At 39.8% G+C, this 27522-nt stretch overlaps 1 protein-coding gene across 1 annotated transcript in view; it reads right to left on the bottom strand.

Annotated features, from left to right (window-relative positions):
- si:ch211-246m6.5 (von Willebrand factor D and EGF domain-containing protein) overlaps nucleotides 1-27522 on the bottom strand; it is a 222272-nt gene that overhangs the window by 97563 nt on the left and 97187 nt on the right. Inside the window, exons 10-12 of the mRNA XM_067987197.1 lie at nucleotides 22163-22436; nucleotides 20002-20216; nucleotides 17847-18805 (exon numbers count right to left, since the gene is read on the bottom strand). Coding sequence (XP_067843298.1) covers nucleotides 17847-18805; nucleotides 20002-20216; nucleotides 22163-22436 — 1448 coding nt within the window. The remainder of the gene's footprint in view (nucleotides 1-17846; nucleotides 18806-20001; nucleotides 20217-22162; nucleotides 22437-27522) is intronic.

Raw genomic sequence — 27522 nt, 5'->3', positions numbered from 1 at the left:
CTAGTTCAAGACTCTCCAGACAGAGGAAACATCCTCTCAGCATCTACCCTGTCAAGCCCTCTTAGAATCTTATATATTTCATTGAGATGACCTCTCATTCTTCTAAACTCCAGAGAGTATAGGCCCATTCTACTCAATCTTTTCTCATAGGACAACCCTCTCATCCCAGGAATCAATCTAGTGAATCTTCTTTGCACTGCCTCTAAGGCAAGTATATCTATCCTTCCTTAGATAAGGAGACCAAAACTGTACACAGTACTCCAGGTATGATCTCACCAAAAGCCCTGTACAGTTGCAGCAACACTTCCTTACTCTTGTACTCCAACCCCCTTGCAATAAAGGCCAACATACCATTTGCCTTCCTAATTGCTTGCTTTACCTGCATGTTAACTTTCTGTGTTTCGTGTACAAGGACACCCAAATCCCTCTGAACACCAACACTTAATAGCTTCTCACCATATATACAATATTCCGTTTTTCTATTTTTTCTACCAAAGTGAATAACCTCACATTTCCCCATATTATACCTTCTTGCCCATTCACTTAACCGGTCTATATCCCTTTGCAGACTCTTTACATCCTCCTCACTGCTTACTTTCCTACCTAGCTTTGTATCGTCTGCAAACTTGGATATATTACACTTGGTCCCTTCATCTAAGTCATTAATATAGATTGTAAATAGTGAGGCCCAAGCACCGATCCCTGCAGCACCCCACTAGTTACAACCTGCCAACACAAAAAGGACCTGTTTATTCCTACTCTCTGTTTTCTGTCTGTTAACCTATCCTCAATCCATGCTAATATATTACCCCTAATCCCATAAGCCCTAATCTTGTGGAACAACCTCTTGTGTGGCACCTTATTGAATGTCTTTTGAAAATCCAAATATACTACATCCACTGGTTCCACCTTATCTACCCTGCTAGTTACACCCTCAAAAAACTCTAATAGATTTGTCAAACACGATTTCCTTTTCATAATCATATTATGATTTTCTAAGTGCCTTGTTACTATGTCCTTAATAATAGATTCTAGCATTTTCCCTACTACTGATGTCAGGCTAACTGATCTGTAGTTCCCTGTTTTCTCTCTCCCTCCTATCTTGAATAGCTTCCAATCCACGGGGAATAGTTTGTACATGTTGCAAGTGTAACACAGTCGTAGAGTATTTCTCAACAATTTACACATCAAACACAGTTCTTCAAAATATGGAAAATATCAGTCATTGTGATAAATGCATTGTTCAGTGTGGCTGTTGACAGCTGGTGTAAAACATTACACAGGAACTGACCTGTATGCTATCCATTGCTATGAGTGTTTGCAGCTGTTAATGAACATACTGGAACAGGCTAGATGTTGCCCAGTTTTCATCAGGAAAAAGAATTACAGAACATCTGCATTTTAACTTTCATAACAGTGCTTCAATGCATATTTTATATTTTTTTTATGGACTTTATTTCAAATTATTACAGCCTAATTCTAAACTTACCAAGTTTGTGGCAACTTTTAAAATGATTTCAATAGAATCGAGATGGAAGCCCTAGAGAGTGAAAGGGCTCAAAACAAATAAATCTTCAGGCATAGATGATATGTATCTCAGAGTGCTGAAAGGGACTAATAAGGAAATTTGTATACATTGACAACCAGGATGAGGGAATCACTAGATCCAGAACAGGTAATGGTGGAAACAGGCTAATATAGGGCTCATATTCAAAGAGGGTGACAAAACAGACACATGCCACTACAAACCCATTAGTCTTGTTTCCGCACCTTGTAAAATCATGGATTCAATTATCAGGGTAAACTTGAGGATGATCTGTACATAATAACCTGGCAATTAGCATTCAGGGGAGGGGAAATCTTGCCTGACCAACCTTTATGGGCATCCTCAAGGAATTGAGTAGACTGTGGTAAGTTCTCTGCCATAACGTACGTAGACTTCCAAAAAGGAATTTGACAAAGTTCCACATGAAAGTTTATTAATTAACTCAAATGGATTTAGGGTAAATCCTGGGAATGGATAAGGAAATGGCTGAAGGGTAGAAAACGAGCACTTGCGAAATGAGTTATGTCGAGGTGGGGGAACTACTGAGTGGCCCAGGATTGTATGCTGTAGATTCAATGCAAAGTGGTCAAATTTGCACATAATACCAAACTAGGAGGGGCAGTGGAATTGGAGGAGGTAGCTCAGAAATTACAAAATGATTTGGATAATATATATGTGGGCAAAACAGTGAGATGCAATTTAATGCAGATAGATAACATGCACAAAGGAAAAGAAAAACAGGTGACACACGTTCTCCATGAATGGTATTTAAATAGCTGAGGATGAAGCTGTAAGAGGTCTAGGAGTCTCAGTACTCCTATACTCAACGCCAAATATGTCCAACCAATGCAGAGCAGCAATCAATAAAGACAATAGAATGTTGAACTACATCAACAATCAGTAGAATGATCAAACTGTAGTGTGCCCTGGTCAGACCACATCTTGAGTACTGTGTCCAGTATAGGTCGCTAAGACAAAGGGACACATTCAAGTACTGGAAGCAATGGTGAAGAGCCACAAGGCTGATCACCAGTGTCAAAGGTCTGCATTAAGGTCAAAGATTGGAGAAACTTGGGGTATTCATCCTTGAAAAGAGATGTCCAAGAAGTGACCTTATACAGATACTTAAGATAGTTAAGGGAATGGAAAAAGTAAATCTGGGATATTACTTTAAATTAAATTGTGAGAGAAGGACAATGGGACATTAGCTAAAAGTTAAATCTAAGACTGATGTCAGAAAATTTTTCTTCACACGAAGAGTGATCAATGTATGGAATAGACTTCCAGATAGAGTAATAAAGGCAAAATCTTTGGAAGCATTTAAGAAACAATTGGATGAAGCAATGGGGGGGGGGGGGGGAATTGAAGATCTTTCTCAATGGATGAATTTAGATGAGTCAAATGGCCTTCTTGTGCATAACTATCTTGTGTGATTTTGTGAATTTACTCTCTTTTTTTCCTCTAATAGGTTGTTTAAAATAACTGAGGGCAGTCTGCTTAATGTAACAATAAACAGATTCCTTGTGTGGCATATTATCCAAATTACATGGTATAGCAAAATTTTGTCCTACTAAAGGCACCGATGAAAGGCAAAATTATTTAGCACTTGTGTACTTCAGCTAATACCTATTTGTCATACAAGTACAACAATTAAGGAAAAAAACTGCCCTCGAAACATCAGCGAGCCCTTTAGTGAAAAGGCAGGCAAGTGAGAGGAAGTCCCAAATTACTTGGAAGGAGGCAAACAATGAAAGCACTCTTTAGGGACGTTCTCCCAGAAGAAATTAAGAAGCTGTCCTTTGAAAAATACAAATTGAGTATAAGCATTTACAATTTCAATTTAAAATGCACTTCCTTTATGGGATAACATTCTTTGGAATGTTGAAATGTAAAAGTCCAGATTATTTGTAATCATGCTATCATAGTGAGCTCAGAATGCACTAGATGAGGCATTACCAGCTGATTCCACGACATAGAAGTGTACAATTCAGAATTGATTAGCAGAAAACTATGATCATCAATAAATTGCTGAACTAATAAATAGATCACTTTAAAGAGTTAATGGCCCAAATATTTGTCTTCTTTCACTTCAATAGTAAAAATGTGTGAAAAGACTTGCTTCTTTGGCTCATACACTACCAATTAAAATGGAGAAAATCGTTGTAGTGCAGTAGAAAGCTTATTCTGTCTAACAGGAACTGTGTGGCATAACGGCTTATTACATCAAGTATCATTTTGGGGCCAAGTTTTTATGTGAAATGAGTTAAACCAGACTTAATTCAATTCCTAGTAGGCATATGTCTAGTGACAAGCTTCCCATAATTTGTCATGAATTGCCAGTCTCAATGAGACTTTAATTTTGTAAATGGAAAAGTTCACACTGTTGTAGCGGAAGATGCTTTTGTGAAGCTGGAGTTGAGGCTTGTCATTGGAGCACACCAGTGGGAGCTTAACTGCACACACTGAACAATAGGAGCCAGGTATATATAACTTTAAATAGAATATCTTCAAAGAAATGAGGGAACAACATAAGCAAATTGTTCAACAACACCTCAGTAGATGACAAGTAGAACACTTTTAAGGGTGTAAAGTTGAGCATGCGGGACAAATGGATACCTAGAACGAGCAAGCTCAGACTACACGGGCATTAGCCTAAATGGATTGATAAACAAGTCAACATGAAATAAAGCAAAAATTGTCTTTACAAAATCCTGCAGGGAGAAAGAGGATGGGTTTAACTGGAATGAATATAGGACCAAACAGAAACATGTTAAAAGGATGATCAGAAGGGCAAAGATTGACCTGTAAATGAGCATAGCTGTAAGTGCAAAATATAACTTAGAAATGATTTCTGTATTTCAATAGTAAAAGGGCAGTCAGAGAAGAGGTGATAAACATAAAAGATACAAACAGACTCGAAATAGAGGATAAGCACAAGATAGTAAACATTCTGAATGATTATTTCCTCCAAATATTCACAACGGAAGATATGAGCAACATGACCTCCACCAAGAGATTACCTAGGCAAAATTAATGACTTTGATATATATAAGATGGAAGTCCTATACAGGCTGAAAGGGCTAAAAAGCAATAAATCCTCAGGGAATGATGGTGTTTATCTCAGAGCACTGAAAAAGACTATGCAGGAGATTTATGAGGTACGAATGACCATTATGAGAGAATCACTGGACACTGGGGAGATATCAGTAGATTGGAAACAGGCTAATGTGGTGCTCATATTCAAAAAGGGTGACGAAACAGACACGTGCAACCACAGACCCAATCTCGCTTTAGTGTAGAATAATGGAATCGATTATCAGGTATAAACTTGAGGATTACATGTATAATAATAATTTTATAAAAAGCAGTCAACATGGATTCAGAAGGGGAAGATCCTGTTTGACCAACCTCTTCAACTTCTTTGAATTGAAATCCCAAGTGGACTACGGAAAGCCCTACGACGTGACATACCTCGGCTTCCAAAACACATTTGACAAAGTTCCATATGAAAGGCTATTAGTTAAGTTCAGATCTGTGGGGATTCAAGGTAAATCTTGCATAGAGGTAAGAAATTGTCTGAAGAATAGAAAAAGACAGGTGCTTGTTGGAGGACTTAAGGCAAGGTCGGGGGAGGAATACTGAGTGGAGTTTCCCAGGGATCAGTGTTGGGCCCACCACTGTTTCTAATTTGCATCTACTTGGATTCAGAAATCTAACGTAAAGTGGTCAAATTTGAAGATCCTACAAAACAAGCAGAGGTGGTTTAATTGGTGAAGGCAGCTCAGGAATTACTGAATGAGTTAGACAAAATAAGTATATGGGCAGAACAGTGACAGATGAAATTAAATATAGATGAGTGTAAAGTACTGCTCCTAAGAAGGATAAATGGGTGACACACACTCCATGAATGGTGTTGAAATAGCAACGGATGAAGTTGATAAAGACCTAGGAGTCTTAATACATTTTACGCTCAACATAGCCAACTAATGCAGAGCACCAACAGAATGTTGTACTTAATACAACCAGAACAGGAGAATACAAGTCAGAGGAAGTTATGATCAAACTGTATAGTGCTCTGTCAGACTACGCCTTGAGTTGTGTGTGCAGTTCTGGTCAAGGAGACACAAGGAAAACATTCAACTATTGGAGACACAAGGCTGATCCCTAGTGTTGAAGTCCAGGTTATGAGGAAAGATTGGGGAAATCTGGGTTTTTCAACCTTGAAAAAAGAGGCATTCGAGAGGTGGTTTTATAAAGGTGTACAAGATAGGAGAAGGTGTGGAACAAATAAATACGGAAAATTGCTTTAATTGGGACAAAGGGATACTGGTTCAAATTAATAAAAGGCAAATTTATCACAGATATCAGGAAAGTCTAATTCTTGCATAGTGTTATCAATGCATGGAATGGACTCCTGATAGAGTAGGGGAGGCAAAAGCATTGGAATCATCTAAAAACCAATTGCATTAGCAAGAGTCATTCTGGACGGATGAACTAAAATGGGCCAAATGGCCTTCCTTATCTGTAATTACCTTGTGTTCTGACTTCGCTATACATGACTTGCTAATGTTCAATGCAGACACTGTTGGGCTGATTTGACAAAATCTTGCTCCCGGGGCCTTTTGCCAGCTGGTACTCATATCATAGAATCATAGAAAGTTACAGCACAAAAGGAGGCCATTCAGCCCATCGTGTCCATGCCGGCCAAAAAAGAGCTATCCAGCTTAATCCCACTTTCCAGCACTTGGTCCGTAGCCCCGTAGGTTACGGCACTTCAAGTGCTCATCCAGGTACTTTTTAAATGAGTTGAGGGTTTCTGCCTCTGCCACCCTTTCAGGCAGTGAGTTCCAGACCCCCACCACACTCTGGGTGAAAAATTTTCTCCTCAGCTCCCCTCTAATCCATCTACCAATTACTTTAAATCTATGCCTTCTGGTCACTGACCCATCTGCTAAGGGAAATAGGTCCTCCCTATCCACTCTGTCATAATTTTATATGCCTCAATTAAATCTCCCCTCAGCCTCCTTTGTTCCAAAGAAAACAAACCCAGCCTATCCAATCTTTTCTCATAGCTAAAATTCTCCAGCCCTGACAACATCCTCGTAAATCTCCTCTGTACCCTCTCTAGTGCAATGTGTACTTTCCTGTAATGTGGTGACCAGAACTGTACGCAGTACTCAAACTGTGGCCTTACTAATGTTTTATACAGTTCTAGCATAATCTCCCTGCTCTTATATTCTATGCCTCGGCTAATAAAGGAAAGTATCCCGTATGCCTTTTAAACCACCTTATCTACCTGTCCTGCTACCTTCAGGGATCTGTGGACATGCACTCCAAGGTCCGTTTGTTCCTCCACACCTCTCAGTATCCTCCCATTTATTGTGTGCTCCCTTGCCTTGTTTGCTCTCCCCAAATGCATTACCTCACACTTCTCTGGATTGAATTCCATTCGCCACTTTTCTGCCCACCTGACCAGTCCATTGATATCTTTCTGCAGTCTCATTATCACCACACGGCCAATTTTTGTATCATCTGCAAACTTCTTGATCAAGCCCCCCACATTCAAGTCCAAATCATTAATATATACCGCAAAAAGCAAAGGACCTAGTACTGAGCCGTGAGGGACCCCGCTGGAAACAGCCTTCCAGTCGCAAAAACACCCGTCAACCATTACCCTTTGCTTCCTGCCACTGAGCCAATTTTGGATCCAACTAGCCGCTTTCCCTTGGATCCTTTAGGCATTTACTTTTTTGATCAGTCTGCCATGTGGGACCTTGTCAAAAGCCTTGCTAAAATCCATGTACATTACATCAAATGCGTTACCCTCATCGAACCCTCCTTGATATCTGCTCAAAAAATTCAATCAAGTTAGTTAGACACAACCTTCCCTTAACAAATCCATGCTGACTGTCCTTGATTAACCCATGCCTTTCTAAATGACGATTTATGATGCCCCTCAGAATCAATTCCAATCATTTGCCCACCACCGAGGTTAGACTGACTGACCTATCCCCTTCTCCCTTTTTAAACAACGGTACAACATTAGTAGTCCTCCAATCCTCCGGCACCATGCCTGTAGCCAGGAAGGATTGGAAAATGATGGTTAGAGCCTCCGCTATTTCCTCCCTTGCTTCTCTTAACAGCCTGGGATACATTTCATCTAGGCCTGGCGATTTATTTACTTTCAAAGATGCTAATCTCCTTAATACTTCCTCTCTCACTATGTTTCTCCCATCCAATATGTCACACTCCTCCTCCTTAACTACAAGCTCTGCATCGTCCCCCTCTTTTGTGAAGACAGATGTAAAGTATTCATTAAGAACCATACCCACATCTTCCGCCTCCACACATAGGTTACCTTTTTGGTCTCCAAAAGGCCCTACTCTTTCCTTTCTTATCCTCTTGCTCTTTATGTATTTACAAAACATTTTGGGGTTTTCCTTAATTTTATTTGCCAGTATTTTTTCATATCCTCTCTTTGCTTTCTTAATTTCCTTTTTAATTTCACCCCTGCACTTTCTATACTCCTCTTGGTTTTCTGCAGTAGTGAGCTCTTGGTGTGTGACAAAAGCTTCCTTTTTTTGCCTTATCTTACCCTGTATGCCCCTTGTCATTCAGGGCACTGTAGATTTGGCAATGTACCCTTTTACTTTGTGTGAACATGTTTACTCTGAACCACTTGAATCTCCCCCTCGAATGCCTCCCACTGCTCTGACATTGATTGACCTTCAAGTAGCTGTTTCCAGTCCACTTTTGCTAAATCACTTCTCAGCTTAGTGGCCTTTCCCCAATTTAGAACTTTTACTCCTGTTCTATCTTTGTCCTTTTCCACAACTATGCTAAATCTAACTGAATTATGATTGCTACCAGCAAAACGCTCTCCCATGGATATTCCTTCCACCTGCCCAGCTTCATTCCCTAGAACTAAATCCAGAACTGCATCCCCTCTTGTTGGGCTTGCTACGTTCTGACTAAGTTCTCCTGAATGCAATTTAAGAATTCTGCGCCCTCTATACCTTTTGCACTGATTGTATCCCAGTTAATATTAGGGTGGTTGAAATCCCAGGTAATCACAGGTTCACTTCCCACAGTTTCAGTCCAGTAAAATCATACCCAGCTAGAAATGGCTGTCAGCAATGTTACTGTATGGACCCAAATACACTTGTATCCAATTTCTCTCCACTATTTTAACAGAAGTATGAATTGATTAACTGCTTCTTATTTGTGCTCAGGTTGTGAGTGATGCTGCAAGTAACATTTATTGCTCATCCCTACTTGCCATAAGAAGATGGTGGTGGGCCTTCTCCTTGACTGCAGTCCTTGTGGTGATGGTGCTCCCGCAACAGTGTAAGGCAGGGAATTCAAGGATAGTGACCAGTGATCATATATGTTCGAGTCAGGATGGTGGGTGCTGGTGTTCCCATGACTTTTGTCCTTCTTGCTGGTAGAGGTCACAGGGGAGGGAGGTGCTTGTGTTATGCTTTCCATAACATTTTTGACAGTAATTTCCAACTCATGTAGGGTCTGACATGTTGCATTTAAGTGGACCTGCCTATAACTGGATTTACTGTGAAGGCATTGTTAGATGTGTGGAGAAAACACTTTGTGCATTACAGCTTTTAACAAAAGAGCTAAATGAACTGAATTCTAGAAAATAATGGTTCATTGAGAAGCAGGTCATGGTCAACACCCCTATCAAGAAAGCACAAAACTCACAACAGCAGTTTAGGGCATGCCAATTTCAGTGAACAGTATGTGGACTGTCATAGGCTGGCTGAAGTTCAATGAAAGGAGACATTTACAAATTTCAGCATTTAAATGGCACTTTTTCAGTATGTTTCTACAAATGGACATAAATCACCAATGTGTTTTCTTGTCACACCCCATGAATGAAAAACCTATTTCTTTTCCTGCCTAGTTTTTGTCAACTAGTGCACGGTAAGGGTGCTGCAATTGACCTCAAAACCCCTCGATTCTGGAGGGGAAAAAAATCAGCCAGGGTTCCCACTTCAATGATCCCTGTTGGGAATGTGGACATTGAGCAAAAATTGAATTAGGCTTAGTTGTGTTGATTCTCTCATGCTGGAAGAGCCTGCCAAACTCACTGTCTAGACTCAGAGATGAAGAATGGCCATTTGGAGGACACCTAGTTCCCATAGAACCATACTCTAATAAGGAATTAAAGCCTTCGTGAAAAGAAGAGAAAATTTGGCAGAAAACGGAGGAAAAATAAACACAGGAGTTTTGTTTAAGTACAGGAACTTCAGTGGTGCTAATCTATTCCTAATTCTGCAGAGAACTGACTGTTTGCCCCCATCTCTTCAACAGAGGAGGTACTCTGGCATGAAGTGGGTCACCCCTATCAAATCATTCACCTACAGGATATTCAACTACCCTGAGTCAGGAACAAAGATGGCTTTTCTCCGCAGTCTATCAAAGAGGGCTAGAATTCATTACTGGTTAATCACAAGCTTTGTACAATATGAGTATCATTGATGGTGGCAAGAGTGGTTGAGGCTTCTCACTACCAGTTTTTTCCAGCCACTTTAACTGGTTGTTTGTGCCACAGTAAATCCGATATAATTACCAAGAGAAGGAGCTGAATGTTTGTAACCAGTGCTGTCAACACTGAACAAGTCCCAGGTATGAGATTTTTTTTTAATAACAAAGGCCTGTGTCAAAAACATAAAAAGTAACGAGCTGCATCCATCACATAGGTGACAAGGATAACACCCCCCATCAACACAGGTCACAGGTAAACACCCATCTGTGCTTTAATCTGAGCTTGCTATTCCAATATTTCTGAAACAACTGCAATATGTTTTATCAGCTGACTAGTTAATATATCAGAAAACCCAAGGAACAAGTGGTCTTGTACCTGAAGACTTGGCTTGGGCTTTGGCATAAAACTCGACTTTGAAACTTGACACACACTCTGGTAAGCCCACAGGTTCACCATTCACATTTTAATAATTGTTCACTATTCTTGATCATTAAAAATCACATCAGCAGTAGGGGGCTAGTGAGCGGTGCTCCTTCCAAGTGTGTACCTTACATGTTGTCCTGCCCTCCCCAGTTTCACAATGATACAAGCAGGCAGTGAAATCTAATTCACTGTGAAAATAGGAATATTGAATTCTCCAGTCCATTAATATTGCATTAATATATGTTCTCTTCATTTGTCAAATTCTCCCTTCCTCGGTCTCCTTTTTCTCCCTCCCTGTCTTTTCCTTTCTTTTTTTTTTAAACACTCTCTCCTTTTTTCCTGCTTTTTTTCTATTTCTGTCTTTACAGCCTGCCTCATGTTGGTGCAAGTGCTACTATTGCTGTTTTCTTTTGTTTTCGTTCACTTTTGCGGTAGAATTATTAATTAGATCCTCCTGGCATTGAAAATAACATGCCACCCTATATCTCACTGTCGAATTCTGTCCGTGTGCGCCCTTGAAACAAGCCTGCTTCACAACATTAGGACCAATACAGATCTATGTGGAGGATGGAGCCAAGTGTACATAATATATTCATTAAAAAAAATGAAATAAGACCCTGGTGTAATTTATAACTAAGCATTGCTTACTCATAGTAATTGCCCACAGAGCTACCTTTTCCTTTTAAGTAATCTAAAATATCTCGTTAAGCGCTTTAAACTGTTGAGATGAGACATTATTTACCTGTGTGAATGAGAGCAAAGGAAAGCTCAGAGCATCCCCATTTCATAAAGGGAATGGGAATGCCATATTTAATAATGGTAAGACTCTTACGAAATTTTGCCAAAATCTGCAATGTACATTTGAATTATTCAGGTAATAAAATGCTGTCCGTAAAGTGACAGATGGAGCAACAGACATCTTAGAAATGCAAATCTTCCTGCTGTTAGTGCTGGTGAATTAAAAAGCCAAACTTTCAAAGTCATAGTATACATTTGTGTATACAAAGGTGAATCAGATTAATTAATATTCTAAGAATACAAAGTCATTTCCCCATGGAAGTTGCAGAGTTGTCACTATGTGCAGCTTATTCACCATGTTTTTTTTAATGCTCACAATTCATGTGGAAAATTTAAACATGTGGCAAGCTATGTTTTCATTTCCAGTGTAAAGCACTTAAAAAAACTTCCAGAAACTGTCAATGCTAGCAAGGCTGAATTATTCACATGTACTGTTTCCTGTTTAATCCCATTATGTTCACTTGGACAGTGAAATACATATACAGATTTTGTCCCATCAAACTTGGCTTGTGTCTGGAGAGAGAATTTTAAGCTTTAGAGGACAAGTGATGAAGTATTGGTGTTACAGATCTGTTGCACATGGTGGGGAGCACCATCTGAGATTATGAATTAAGAGTATCATCCAACATCGAAGTGTATTGGATTGAGTGTAATTGTTACATACCAACATACAAATTAAGAGCAGGAGTAGGCCATTCAGCCCCTCAAGCCTGCTCTGCCATTTGATAAGATCATGGCTGATCTGATTGTGACCTCATCCCTACTTTCCCGTTTACCTACTATAATCTTTGGCTCCTTTGTTAATCAGGAATCTATCTAACTCAGCATTAAAATTATTCAATGACCCTGCCTCCACTGCTCTCTGGGGAAGGGAGTTCCACAGACTCATGAAACTCCGAGAGAAAAAATTTCTCCTCATCTCCATCTTAAATGGGAGACCCCTTATTTTTAAACTGTGGCCCCTTAGTTCTAGTCTCTCCCACGAGGGGAAACATCCTCTCAGCATCTACCTCTTCAAGTCCCCTCAGGATCTTATATGTTTCAATAAGATCACCTCTCATTCTTCTAAACTCCAGTGTATACAGGCCCAACTTGTCCAACCTTTCCCCATAAGATAACCCCCTCATCCCAGGAATCAGTCATGTGAACCTTCTCTGAACCGCCTCCAAAGCAATTATGTCGTTTCTAAAATATGGAGACCAAAACTGCACACTGTATTCGAAGTGTGGTCTCATCAATGCCCTGTACAACTGTAGCAAAACATCTCTACTTTTATATTCTATTCCCCTTACAATAAATGACAACATTCCATTTGCCTTCCTAATCACTTGCTGTGCCTGCATACTAACTTTTTGTGATTCATGTACTAGGACACCCTGATCCCTCTGTACCTCAGAGTTCTGCAATCTCTCTCCATTTAAATAATATACTGCTTTTCTATTCCTCCTGCCAAAGCGGACAAGTTCTCATTTTCCCACATTCTAATCCATCTGCCAAATTTTTGCCCACTCACTTAACCTATCTATATCCCTTTGCAGACTCCTTATGTCTTCTTCACATCTTACTTTCCGACCTACCTTTGTGTCATCAGCAAATTTAGCAACCATACATTCAGTCCCTTGATCCAAGTCATTGATATAGATTGTAAATAGTTGAGGCCCCAGCCCTGATCCCTGTAGCACTCCACTCATTACATCTTGCCAACCTGAAAATAACCCATTTATGCCTACTCTCTGTTTCCTGTTAGCTAACCAATCCTTTATCCATGCTAATATGTTACCCTCTACACCATGAGCTCTTATTTTGTGGCACCTTGTCAAATGCCTTCTGGAAATCCAAGTACACTACATCCACAGGATCCCCTTTATCCACGTTGCTTGTTACTTCCTCAAAGAACTCTAATAAATTAGTCAAACACGATTTCCCTTTCACAAAGCCGTGTTGACTCTGCCTGATTGCATGGAGATTTTCTAAGTGCCCTGCTATAATCTCCTTAATACTAGATTCTAGCATTTTCCCTATGACAGATGTTAAGCTAACTGGCCTGTAGTTTCCTGCTTTCCGTCTCCCTCCTTTCTTGAATAGAGGAGTTACATTCGCTATTTTCCAATCTGATGGGACTCTTCCAGAATCTAGGGAATTTTGGAAAATTAATACCAATGCACCTACTATCTCTGCAGCCACTTCTTTTCAGACCCTAGGATGGTATGAATACCCTAATTAAACCCAGTGACAACACTAATAATGAAAAGTAAAACTCTCAATACAGAATAAATGATGAAAAATAGTTGTTCAGAAAGACACCAGTAGAGTAGAAATATCATGATACTCCTGCAATTGGAAATAGATTGTCCTCCCCGCCCAATTTATGATCAGTTTTGTTTTTCCTTAAGGGTGAAAGTGGCTATTTTTTGGTTTACGCTGTCGTCTTCATTAATATGGTGTAACAAAACAGTCAAATCATTTACCTCATCATTATAATACTTACGATTCTACATAAGTGGGCAACCAATCACAGTTTATTTCTGATACTCGGAGCCTGCTTCCTGATAAATCCCATTATGTGCATTTTAATGGTCATATTTTACAATCAATCAACCAATGGTCAAATTTCACCTGGAGACTATAACACATTTTAGAAGTTCAATCATGCCTGCATAAAATGTTTTTGCTACGTGACTTCTGTTTAAATTGAATTGCTGAATAAATAATTAAATGTTCTGTTCGACACAGATTTATCAACTGGTGCTCTTTCTTCTCAGGGGGTAATTTTAACCTAACCCGCCCGGCGGAAAATTGATAGGATGGGATCGGCCACCTGCTTTACACCTCATCCAATATTACTTTCCATTGACTTCATTGTACACGGATCGTGATCCGAACATTACTTTTCTTGTCAAACCAGTTATGCATTTCTTGGAATTTAAATAGTTCCTTTTAAACATATTTATTAATAACTTGTTATTAGACCATCGGACATATACACTTATGGTTTGCTTCATGAGGGTTGAGGTTTGCCAGCAAACTGCTATATCACTCATAGTGACAAACTAAAGATGCATGCTTTGGACAGGTTTTATTAGCATTTATGACCTGCAGATAGTGTGATGGATTATGGTTTATTGTAAAATACTCTACGCAGCAGTATCTAATTCCACAGTGATTGACTTTATATTTAGTGAATTGGATGACTGACACACATGGTAACTCATCACTATGCTTTAAGAGTCTCCAAACTAAACCACTAAGAATCCATGTAATTAGAGTTCCATCTGCCCAATATGGAGTGCATGCTCTCTCTCCACAAGAACATATCTCATTTATCTAAGACTGGAGCATTTCAGTGTAGCTAGGCAAGAAGGAAGTGCTTGTAGGGAAGACTGCTGAAGTTTAACCAGCTAAAACATACAATGGCAAGTTTCCTGCTGTCTATCCAGTTAGAACAACCCCCACTAGAGTTTAGTTTGCTGGGTTATCTGGAGCTGAATGTGATGAATCTCAGATACATGACAGGTCTACCCCTCCAGGTTCCAATAATGAGCTGGTTGATCAATCACCAACAATGCCCCAATGTACTGTAGATCTGCTTGACTCAGTTATCAGATTTAGAAGCCTGCCAGACAGGATTGACTTGGTTCCAGGCTCCCATTGCCAGACATCTCATCTTGGAGCAATTCACTTCAAAGAGATCCAAAAAAAGGGAATAAAGGGATATGCGAACATGGCGGGCACATGAGATCAGGACAATTGCTTATGTGGAGATTAAACACCAACACAGACTGGTTGGGCCGAATGACCGGCTTCTACTTCCATGTAACTTAACCTGTTTAAATACCCCAACGAGGGGTAGGCCCTAAATTCCACAATCTCCTGCCTGGGCAAATGCTCCTCTCAATGGTGGGCACACTTGCCCATGTGGGATAAGTAGGCGTTGGAGATGTACACACAGTGCTGTTTGTACTTGCCTCCCCCACGCAAATGAGCTGCTTTCCTTCTAACCCTGCAAACGCGGAGTCAATGTTGAAGGGCAGCAGGAACTAATGTAATTGCCAGGGTCACGGGCCTGAGGATTTTCGGGGCCACATTGTTTACTTGTTGGGGATTTCAGGCAGGTTAAGTTTTTGATTCAACCTGATATAAGTTGATTCAAAAGGACTGCTGAAACTCAACTATGTTGCTGAATGGATAAATCTGCAGTACAGATTATCTAGTGCTGCAGTAGTGGTGGTTGGGCAACAGTGGGGATTCTACAGGGAGTCTGCCATGCACATTTACTGGTTGTGGTGGTAAATTACTTGTTTAAATTTTACCACGAGTGGTGTTTGGGCAATTTATATCTGAAATGATGAACATCGCCAAAGAAAGGTGAATAGAGGTAATAATATGTACCAGAAGCAGTCGTGGGGGAAAAATGGTTCCCTGGTTGCTATTATTTCATGTGGTTGGAGTGCTAGCCCCTAAAGACAAGATTTAAACCATTAAAGGGGAGGGGGAGAAATACCTGGGTGCTGGATTCTCCTCCATAATCCTGCCCATTATCAGGTGGGGTAGCATTGGAAAATCATAGAAAATTGGAATGGTGAGGCCTACAGTGCTTGGCCTGCATTTTCCTACCCTGGCCCCTGCCATAAGAGTTGCTGGCTGCTCCTTCCCTGCCTGCTACATGCAAATGGTCATGGGGGAGGCGCAGGTCAGGGCCCCAGCTAATTTCCTTCCTCGCTATCTCTCTCCCCTGATTCAAAAACCTACTGAAAACTCTTCTCTCCAAACACTGCTTTTGTCACCCTCTGCTAAGTTCTCTCCTTCTCACTGTTATCCAAGTATCTGCCCACTGCTCTCTCACATAGGACTTTGGGATGATTTGTTAGGTAAAATGCACTGTATAAATACACATTGTTGATATGTCCATATCCAACCAAGAGGTTCAGCCTCAACCTCATTCCTGGGTTCCACCCACCCCTGCAGCTGCTGTGCCACACCCAACCTAATGCCACCAACCAAATCCCCCACCTGTTCCATCTTTGGCCTCTGGCCAGGATAGTTAAAATAAAAAATGAGTAAAGGTGCAAAAATGTATGGTATGTTTTCCCAAATGCAAGTTACTAAAAGAGAATTCATTTGGAACAGTCGAGATAGAGCCAGGTTTCTGGCACATTTGAATTTCACATTAACATTTCTTAAAGACACCTAACTAATACCAGCTGCCAGGCCTGTAAAAGTTATAAATAACTACGTGAAGCTTAATGTGTTAGAAGTGCTCAACGGGAAAAGTTATCCATGTATCAAACAATCTCAGGTAAAATACAAATATAAAAAAAGCCAACATCTGTTCTATCCAGAGAGAACAAAGGTTTTACCGGTGTGTAAGCAGACCTCCTGTTTACTTCCATTATTTGTGTCTGTCTACTCTTTCTTCATGTAACAGATTACAGCTTCAGTATTTCTTATGTGGCGGCAATAGGAACTATGAAAATGAAATCATCTGAAGCCATGGTTAACACTAGATCATTAAAACAAAACTGTTACAGAAATATATAATGGGTGACCAGATTTGTTTTTGACACAAAATGAAGGTGATACAAGATAAAGATGTTAAAATTGTGACAGGCACCACTAAACATCCCCGGTATGAAACTGTCTGATAGGATCCATTACACCTTGTAACACAAGTAAAAATTCTAACCTGTCTTACAGGATGTAATGGATCCTATATAAAATTTGTTCCTTCTTTGATTAAGCCTTTGTGAAGTGCTTTGAGATCACCACTCTTGACCGCTCCACCTTCTCTGTGTTGTGAGACTGCATGTCCGGTCTTTGATGAGATGCAATTTCCTCCAGTTAAAAATTGGGAAGACAGAAGCATTTAGTTTAGCTGTGATGCAACTTGGATGGTCTAATGCCAAATTTCAATCCAAACATTGGATTTTTCTTTTCAATTAATTTTCATTCTCTACAGTCAAAGTTTACAAAGTTGATTGTACAGTGTTTATATTTGACCATCCAAAGTACATCTCAACCTAATGGATGAATCATGATGAGTGAGAGCTATGGAAGGCCAGCTATATCTCTATATTGATCCAGCTGAAAACAAATATACTCATGATACGTAGTAGTAGGGGAAGTAAGGAGAAGATAAAATCTGAGCTGGAATTCCTACCTGATCTGAAATAGTGTCATTTAGCAGAACCAATTAACAAGCTAGCCTTGGTAATTATTCAAATAGCAAAATATAAAATTAAAGCAAAACAAAATTTTTACATTTCCACAGAGCTGAAGTTGGGGACTGTGATCTTTAGCAGCCTAGATTTGGCACTGATTATCTTACAGTCTTGGTAGACTTGTTTATGCATCGGATCCATGAGGACTTGAACATCTGTCTACTGCAGTATGATTTGCATGGCATTAATGCTTACAATTGATTGTTCCAGTAAAACAAGCAATTGAAAGACCAGGTCTGTTTAAAGAAGAGTTTGATTTTGCGAGTCCTCAACTTCTGGCACTGAAAGTGTACAATGCACTTTGAACGTCATTATTCTGTCCAAGAAGTTACAGTAATTAAAATATTTTTATGCTTACCATTAGAAATGCTGCAGTCATAGGAGCTGTATTTTGGAAAGCACTGGCAGCCCCATGCTGTACACTGTCCATTCTCACTGCACAAATTAGGACATCGGAGAGCTGTAACAATTTCATCAACATGTCCAGATGTACCATCTGTTCCATGGGCCCATTTAACCCTATTTTCCAAAAGCTTTCTTTCACATTCATTGTCAAGAAATGCCTGCATCCCTTCCTCCCAAGCAAGATCATCTTTAAGTTGCAAGTCTGAAATACACAGATCCACAGCCTCAATAAGCCTTCTTCCAAGAAGGTCTTGACATACTACACCAATTGTAGAGTTTCTTAGGGCTTGTTGGCATACCTCTAGGGCCTTGGCTGATGTCAGTCCACTCGGAGTTGGCCATGTTGGTTGCACCTCAGGTCGGTTCCCGGATAAATGGTCTTCTGGGAAAAAGTAAGTAAAGCTTTCCAGATCAGTTTGACTTAGGCTCTGGAATGTGAATATTGGTAGGTATTCGTAATAACCCTGCCTTTTTACTCTACTTAACGTAACCTTTGGTTCAACAAAATCAATTATGTCTGGCCATCTGGAATATCCCACTGACTGATCTGTAAATGGTTTGCCTTTTGAGGTCATTTCTTTGGTGCCTTGTGTTTGAACATATTTCAGCAGATCCCCATGTCCTTCTGACTTTTCAGAAGACTGGGTTACATCACGCTTTTTGGATACTGACAGTTCAGGATTGCTTATGTATTCTGCAGTAATATCCAAAAACGGAATCATTGAAGTATAATCCACATTGTCATGGGCATGGCAACTAGATGATTGGTGAGAATGACCATACCCAGTGATCAGCTTGTTAACTGAATGTAGAGACATTGTGTATTCCTTCTGACAGTTGCAATAATTTCTTCTTTTCTCTCTCACGGATGGTGGTGGAGTCTTGTCAAACAAACTTTCCCCTGGATGTATTCTAAAACAAGCACACCAAGTAAGTTAGATAATAAACATTCTTTTCAAACCACTGTTCCGATCTAAATACAAACATTTTCTTTGAAAATATCTATTTTGTTATTATGGTTATATAATAAACTCCAAGTTACTTGGAGTAGAAAGCTACTAAAATCATTTTAGGCCTGATTACACACACTGGCAATGCATATAATATCAACAAGAACTGTACATTAGCACATTAAGCTCTTGTCATCAAACACAACAGAAATATGATACTATGTATTAACAACATATAGAAAGGAAGACAAAGAGGCATTGTAAGTATTAAAATTACTTCAGCAATTCATGCTAAGCAAAAACACAATAGTAATGCAAAGCAACTACAAACAGTACAAGATTTCTTTTAACAGACTGTAGTCTTTATAAACAAATGTAAGTAGCTGGTATGTGTTCAGCAATACTGTCCACGAACAACATCATACTGCTGGAACAGTCTGAATTAAACTTATTGTGAGTGTGAATTGTGCAACTATTTGAAGTGCAAAATCAAAATACTTAATTTGTTCCCTTCCAATGGAAGTATCGGTTAAACACGTTTTTACAGTCCTTTTCAGCATTTGTACATACGAATGGCTAACATTAATCATCAAACAAGTAGCAATATCCATCAATATACCTCAGTGACTGATGGTTTGGTGCTGACTGAGTTATATTGGCCATGTTACAAGTAATTTACTTTCTGTAAACCACTACTCCTGACGTATGTCCTCCACATACAAAAGGCTGAAGCTTAAAACCTTTTTAATTCAGTGTAAATTCATTTTTAACTTTAGTATTCTGCCAATTTCAAGTTGATTTAACAGTGTGGATGTAGAGTAAGCCTGGTCAGGGAAACTACGTCATGTGAAGTGGCCCAAATTTGGTCAAAATCCAAGAGAAAAAAAATGTGAACTCTTAAAATAAAGATTATTGTTTAAATGAAACTTTTCAAAATACAATACATATCTGGAACAGGTGGAATATAAACCTAAATTTCTTCTTTCCTGATGGTTTGAGGCAGAGTATTCCCAGCAGTGGCTAGATGAAGCCATAAACCACCAGTCAATCCACTACACAAGTTGTATGATACATCACTTTATACAGTTTAAACCTCCAATTTCACTTGACATTGCATTTTTTTTAAATCAAAAATTGCAGTTTTGGTCCAATGCGTACCTCCATTCCTCGATAAAATCATTAGGGTCGTTATTCCAACGTGCAGCTGCCATTGGATTCCCATCAGTACCGTGGAAGTCATTATTACTGTTTCGGTCAAAAATGCCACAAAGACCTCTAGTGTTGTTGAAATCAATGCTAGGCACCCTTACTGTTATGCTCATTCCCCAGTCGCTTACATCTGCACGGACAAATGCCCCAGAAGGGAACATGATCTGTGGAAATGAAAACCAGAAAAAGTCATAAACTGTAACAAATTATGATTCACCGCTTCAAATATGTTGGGATATTTATTTTAAGTTACTGTTCAAAAAAGTGAGTTAAAGTTGGAATATATTAGTGAAGCATCACAGCTCTTGTTTAGCATTTTAATTTTATGAATTAAATATCAAAAATATCTGCAGAGGTCACTTTTTGGTCAAGAGCATCAGAGAGTTTCCCTGGATGTTTCATATGCCAATAAAAGTGCTTCTTTTTCCCCCTTTGTCTCTCAGCAGTCACATCCAAAGAGTTATGAAACTTTAGAATGGCACAGCTAACCCTGGTTGGAGCAAGTTGTGGTACCTTCTGATGTGTGAATTGTGGACTGTAAGAGTATTCAGTAAATGGTATTACAATAACTTAAAAATACAACAAGAATGGCAGATACATTTATAGGATATATGAGCCTTAAATGCTTGTAAAATAGTTTTACAGTTAATGCTTTATCACATAAAAATGCAACCATCTTTCAATAAACTAATATTCTTCAATTCTGCATGTACCAGGGAATATGTACTACACTTTAGATGATAGAAAGTTTTGGTCAAATTTGCATTTCATTACATTTGAAGTGACATCCCTGAAGTAAGTATTTGTTATTTTTAAGATGTACTGTATAAGGATTCTCATATAACACTATTTTTGGTATAAGGTACAGATTTTACATCTCCACACTTGGGAACTATTACAATACTCTGCTTTATAAACTGCCTTGTATATAGTTTCCAATTATTACCTTAGTTAGTTCCACTGTATTTATATTTGTTTACATAGCGAACATCCCCACAAAACTTGGATAGCAGCAACTTAGTTGTGTCATGCAAATAGTTTTGCTTTGTACCAATATTGCAGTTATGGTGTAAATGCAGCCTGCATCTGGAGTCACTGTCTGACTTTATGTCAGAGCCAAGGGGGTGAGACTTCTTGGAGGAGGTAGTCTCACTCCACTTTGTTTTGGAGTCAGTTTGGGTCTTCACAACCCAATTTATACTTTACAAGTCTGTCTTTGGGATGATGGCTAAACTTGCAGTGTGAATAAATGGTTAGACTGCAGTACGCACAGCTACCTTATTTGTCTTTCTGTTCACTTTATAAACATTCCTTATCTAGTACACTGCAGTTGCTCGTTAAAATGTGATGGAATTTTGCCTTTTACATTATTTAACTGGAAAAGACCTCTGCAAAATTCCACTCAATTTAACACTGATGGACATAGAGAACAAGGGTCCTGATTTTAACTCTTCATTATATAGGGCGTCAACAAATCATTTTAACTTAATCAATTTTATCTATAATAATGTTATGTTATAGTTAAATCTATTGCATTAAACTACTATTTTTGGAATTTCAGTCGTCTTATAAAGTTCGATAATGGAGGTCATTTCTGTAATTCAAATGGCAATGATTTGTTTACCTTACAGCCTAAGAGCTGCAGTTTCTAATTATTTTATTATACTCTAGAATTTATTTTAAAAACAGAGAAGAACAGGACAAAGAGTCAGAGATAAGAAAGAATACCAATATATACTACCAAATCCTTAACAGCTGTCAACAGTGGTTCAAAAATGTGATGGCTTATGGTCACTGTATGGCAGTGTACAATGCTGACAAACATTAGGAAAATTATTCAATCAATGTGAAAACTTTATCTACTTTGTGATGTCAGTTAGCAGCATAAGTAATGAAAACTCTATCATGCTATAGTTTTTTTTAAGCCAAAGATCATGTTGTTCCAGTCGATAACTGTAATATAGCTATTACTATGGAATTTTATCTTTTGTCTTAACAGGCACATATTAGTATAGAAAAAAACATTGCTGATTAATTGTTATGAGATAAATTGTAGTTTAGCAAAAACATATTAAGATAGAGATGAGTAATGATTAAAAAAAATACGCACAGTGATTTTCTTTCCCTGGTGTGCATCCATTATTTTGACATGATGTGGTTCTGATCCACTGCTTTTGACTGATAAATGAGGCCTGGTCTCCTGAAAGTGCCCATTGCACATATCAAATGCAATGATGTCATCGCCCTCCCTGGCAACCACTCCACAGTTACAGGACACAGCATAATGGCGACTGCCACAGTCCCACTGACGTACATGAACTTCAAATTCTCGCGAAAGGCTTTTATACAGCACAAAAGTTCCAGTTTTATGGTTGTCATAACGTCTGCAATAAAATTACACAAATTTGTTAGCCCACTGGAACCCTCTTAGAATGATTTAAGTTTAACAGAAGAAAAATATGATGTTGGTCTTATCTAGTGCAGTGAGATTGCACCGAATGGGTTCATACTGGCACAATTCCGAGATTAGCGAAAGAGGACAGCACCAAGTTATATTGCCCACTAGCATCTTTCTTTAGTTAGTGAAAGCAGAACTCTGCACTATCTACTTTAAAAGGAGTGAAAAAGCAGAAATATTAATGGATTCAAATATTGTACACAAATCTTCAAAAGTGGGAATAAAAGTTGTTAAAGCTGGAAAAAGACATGTGGGATGATAGGTTTTATAAACAGGGGCATACAGTACAAAAGCAAAGTGGTTATGCTAAACCTCGACAAATCATTGGTTAGGCTGCAGCCAAAATATGTTTCCAGTTTTGTGCACCCTACTTTAAGGAGGAAGTCAAGGCCATGGGGAGGATGCAGAAGATGTTACGATAGATGAGAGGTTTTAGCTGTGAGGAGAAATTGGGAATTTTTTTTCTTTAGAACAAAAGTTAAGAGGAGATCCAATGGAGGTGCTGAGAGATTTTGATAAAACAAATCAGGAAAAACTATTTCCACTGGTCGGTCAGTTGATAACTAGAGAGCAGAAGTTTACGGTCATCACCAAGGAATCATAGAATGGTTACAGCACAGGAGGCCATTCGGCCCATTGAGCCCGTACCACCTCTTCGTAAGAGCAATCCACTTCGTCCCACTCCCCTGCTCCTTGCCCATGGCCCTACAAATTTTTTCCCTTCAAGCATTTATCTAATTCCTTTTTGAAAGCCATGACTGAATCTGTTTCCACCACCCTTTCAGGCAGCGCATTCCAGATCATAACTACTCGCTGCGTAAAAAAGTTTTTCCTCATGTCGCCTATGGTTCTTTTGCCAATCACCTGAAATCTGTGTCCTCTGGTTCTCGACATTTCTGCCAATGGGAACAGTTTCTCTTCATTTACTTTATATAAACCCTTCACGATTTCCTCTCAATCTTCTCTGCTCTAAGGAGACCAACCCCAGCTTCTCCAGTCCATCCACATAACTGAAGTTCCTCAACCATGAATGAAGAGGTTAGGAGATTTGTGTTAATGCAGCACGTTGTTAAGACAGGGATGCCTTACCAGAAACAGTGGTGGAAGCAGAATCCATAACTGCTTTTAATAGAGAAGTGGATAAATATTTGAAAAGGAAATATTTATTCTAAAGGGAGACTAGAAAAGCTGGGGGGTAAATTTTAACCCCATGACCGGTTGGGTTGGGGGCAGGTGGGAAGGTAAATTTTGTAAAAAAAAAGTAAAACCCAGCCTCAACCCACCCACTTCCAGTTTTAATGGAGGCATGTCGAGGGGTCGGCGGCCAACCCGTCCTCAGGAGATGGGTCAGTCAGTAAAATCTTTTAAGGAGAATGCAGGCCTCCATTTTAATAGGTTTTTTACTTTTTAATTCTTGGGGGCCGGGATTCCCGGGCCTTCTGATTCTTGCCACATACGAGGCGGCAAGAAGGCCTAGATCAACAGGCAAGTGCCTTTATTGCACTGCTTTGGGCCAGGAGGAGCAGAAGTGTTTCCTCCAGGCCCAACAAGCTTACCTGCTGCACACACAAGGTCAACCGACCCTCCCCCACTCCAACCCCCTCCCCATGATCTGCGACCCCCCCGCATGTCTGACCACCCCCACGATCTCCCTCCCCACTCCGATAACTGACCTCTTTCCCCCTTCCCCCCACAAAATCCAAGACTTACCTGCTGGCATACGCTCCGACTGCTCTCCCATCCGACTGACAGCCAGCATGTCAATCTGGCCAGCTGTCGGGTGGGAAACCGACTGAAAAATATTGAAAGACACCCTTACGTCAATCGTAAGGCTATCCAGGAAACCCATACTTCCAGGTTTCTAGTCAGGAAATCCGCCCCCCCACCCCTGACCTCTTCCTGGCTCCCCATTAAAATTTACCCCAGGGTCTCTTTTCGTTAGAACAGGTTAAGAAGAAATCTGATAGAGTGGTTCAAAATTACAAGGGGTTTTGATACGGTCAATAGGGAAAAATTATTCCTATTGGTCATTGAATTGATATTTAACATAATCATCAAAAAAGCAAAGGTGAGGTCAGGAGAATTTTTTTCTGCAGGAGGGCATTGGGTCATGGAAGGCCCCACCAGAAAAAGTGGTACAAGCAGAATTCAAAAGAGTCGATTAAATATTTGAAATAGAAAATATTAGAAAGATATGGGGAAAGGGCAGAGAAATAAGGCTGAAATTTCCCGGATCGCACTGACGCAGATATTACCCTAAAACTTATGCCCGTTTCTATGCCAATCATGCCAATGGGAACTCATGCTGAAATTTCCTACGGAGTTCATTTGCCTATGCTGGAATGTAAAAAGCTGTGTAAAACAAGTGCAAATGCAGCACCACCAATAGGAGTAATAGGGAGTGAGCTGCTTTCTTCTGCCATGGCACCTCACTCAGAGCCTCTTGCCTCTGCTGCACCTCTTCGTCTTCCATTATTATTCAGAACAGGGTAATGTCCACTTGGAAGACAATTCTAGCTGCTTAGTCCTTTGGAACAAGTTGTGGGGGGGGGCGGGGCGTGGTTGCAGGGGTCTGAAAATGTTTGTACACTTAGACTGACAGCACTTTGGTTAAGTGGAGTGCAGATCTCAGTAAGAAAGATTGAAAACTCCAGCAATCTCAGTTACGCCGATATCACGCTGCACCTAAAATTTTGTACATTAAATAAATGCCAGCCCATTACTGGCATAAATGCAGGAAACTTGCGTGAGCTAGTCTTTTGCATGGGGGAATAGAGCTATGTGAATGAATGGCAGAGACCTCAGTGGATGTATCTCGAAAGCAACGCAAACAATTGAGACGATTCGCACATACACTCGCGCATACCATCTAGACAGAATGGATAGAGAGAAACTGTTCCCATTGGCGGAAGGGTCAAGATCCATAAGAACATAAGAAATAGGAGCAGGAGTAGGCAAATCGGCCCCTCGAGCCTGCTCCGCCATTCAATAAGATCATGGCTGATCTGATCCTAACCTCAAATCTAAATTCATGTCCAATTTCCTGCCCGCTTCCCGTAACCCCTAATTCCAGAGGGCATAGATTTAAGGTGATTGGCAAAAGAACCAAAGATGACATGAGGAAAAACTTTTTTACACAGCGAGTGGTTAGGATCTAGCATACACTGCCTGAGGGGGTGGTAGAGGCAGATTCAATCATAGCCTTCTAAAGGGAACCGAGTAAGTACTTGAAAGTAAAAAATTTGCAGGGCTACAGGGAAAGGGCGGGGGAGTGGGACTCGCTGGATTGCTCTTGCATAGAGCTGGCGCGAACTCAATGGGCCGAACGGCCTTCTTCCATGTTGTAACCTTTCTATGATGCCAATTTTCGGTATAAAACCGGCGTAAATCAGTTATGCGTAAATTTAATCTGAAAAAACTAGCGCAACACTGCTCTTACACCGTAGTTACGCCGAAAAGATCCAGGAAATTCCGGGCTAATGGGTCGGAATTTGTTGGAAACGTGCATCTTCTATGGCATATGCCATTACTATGGCACAAATTTCTGAGGAAATTGTGACACAGTTGATTCAAGCCATTACTTGTGCCACACCAAAAGAGTGAGCACTTGACCCTCGCCAAAATAGTGAGTACACTATTATCATAGCTCCGCCCCCTATAAGATCAATGACAATGTCCAATTTGCTTTATGAATGCTGCTTTGATCACCGCTGCCACTCCATCTGAACCCGAACCAGAATGCTGATGACCTGGCAGCAGTGTGATTTGTATTGAAGGAAAAGGAATGTAAAATTTCATTGGAGAATTTCAACAAGCTGGAAAAGGCACTGGCTCAGCAAGTGTTAAACTAACTTAATTATATTTATATAGTGAGTAGAAGAAACACAAGTGGAGATGTGTATGTGCAGATAGCAGAGCCGGTCAAGCTCCCTGTAGTTGAAGATGCTGGCTGACCCGAAGCAGAATTTTTACCCTTTGCAAATATCAAGGCCTTTGACAATAACTTTTTAAAACACAGCTATAATTGTTTTAGGTTAATGGCTCATTCACTCTCCCTGGGAACTTAGGATTTGAAATGAGTTGGTAATAGGTCTAAATTTAAATCTGAGATAGATAGCTTTTTGGCAATCAAAGGTATTAACGGATATGGGCCAAAGGCGGGTATATGGAGTTAGATCACAGATCAGCCATGATCTTATCAAATGGCGGAACAGGCACAAGGGGCTGAATGGCCTACTCCTGTTCCTTTGTTCCTAGGTATCACCTGGTCACTCTTTCTGATTGGACTCTTGCAGTTCAAGGCAGATCCTCTGTCTTCCAGCTCTCTTTAATAACTATGCTTTAATGTTTAACTTTGGATAAATGCACAAATAATTCATACAATACAATCTCCTAGCTGACGATTGTCACATCTCCTTAGGTTTATAGCAGTTAGTGTTAATACACTGGCCATTGGCTGTGCTGCTTTCGAATCAGCAGTCCTCGCTGTGGTGTATTCTAATGAGTTCTCCACCAGATTTCACCAGTGGAGGATCAGGTCGCACAACACTAATTTATGGCGTTCGTGGTCAAAAGCGGCGTTCCTGCAAATTCTAGGCCACTGTAATATTGTGAAGCTTTTTTGGTCATACAGTAACAAAGACTGCCATTGTACTACACTACCAGTCTGAGGCTTATAGCTTTACAGTGTGAAGTGCAAACAATAAGATTAGATTCATGCTGCAAGCCTGATAGGACAGACCTCTGCACGTGTGCCTACGCATATGCACGGAGTTCTCTTCCCTCAGTTATTTTTTAACGTTAGGAAAAAAAATGGATGGCAATTAAAATTTAGAATTTTTCATTCTGGTTAATTTTAAGCAATTCTTTTCTTCACAGTTGATAGATTTTTAATCTAAAAAAAAAAGGGAAACACAAAGTAACATTTGAACTTTCAACAGACCAACCAGACTATCACTTCCGAAAAGTGACCTCAATAGTCACTTTCCCACATCCAACTCCTCCCCCCATCC

This window comes from Heptranchias perlo, chromosome 7 (assembly GCF_035084215.1).
Source record: "Heptranchias perlo isolate sHepPer1 chromosome 7, sHepPer1.hap1, whole genome shotgun sequence".
Classification (NCBI taxonomy): Eukaryota; Metazoa; Chordata; class Chondrichthyes; order Hexanchiformes; family Hexanchidae; genus Heptranchias; species Heptranchias perlo.
Note: the sequence above shows the minus strand (reverse complement) of the source record. Positions and strands in the feature narration are given on the sequence as shown.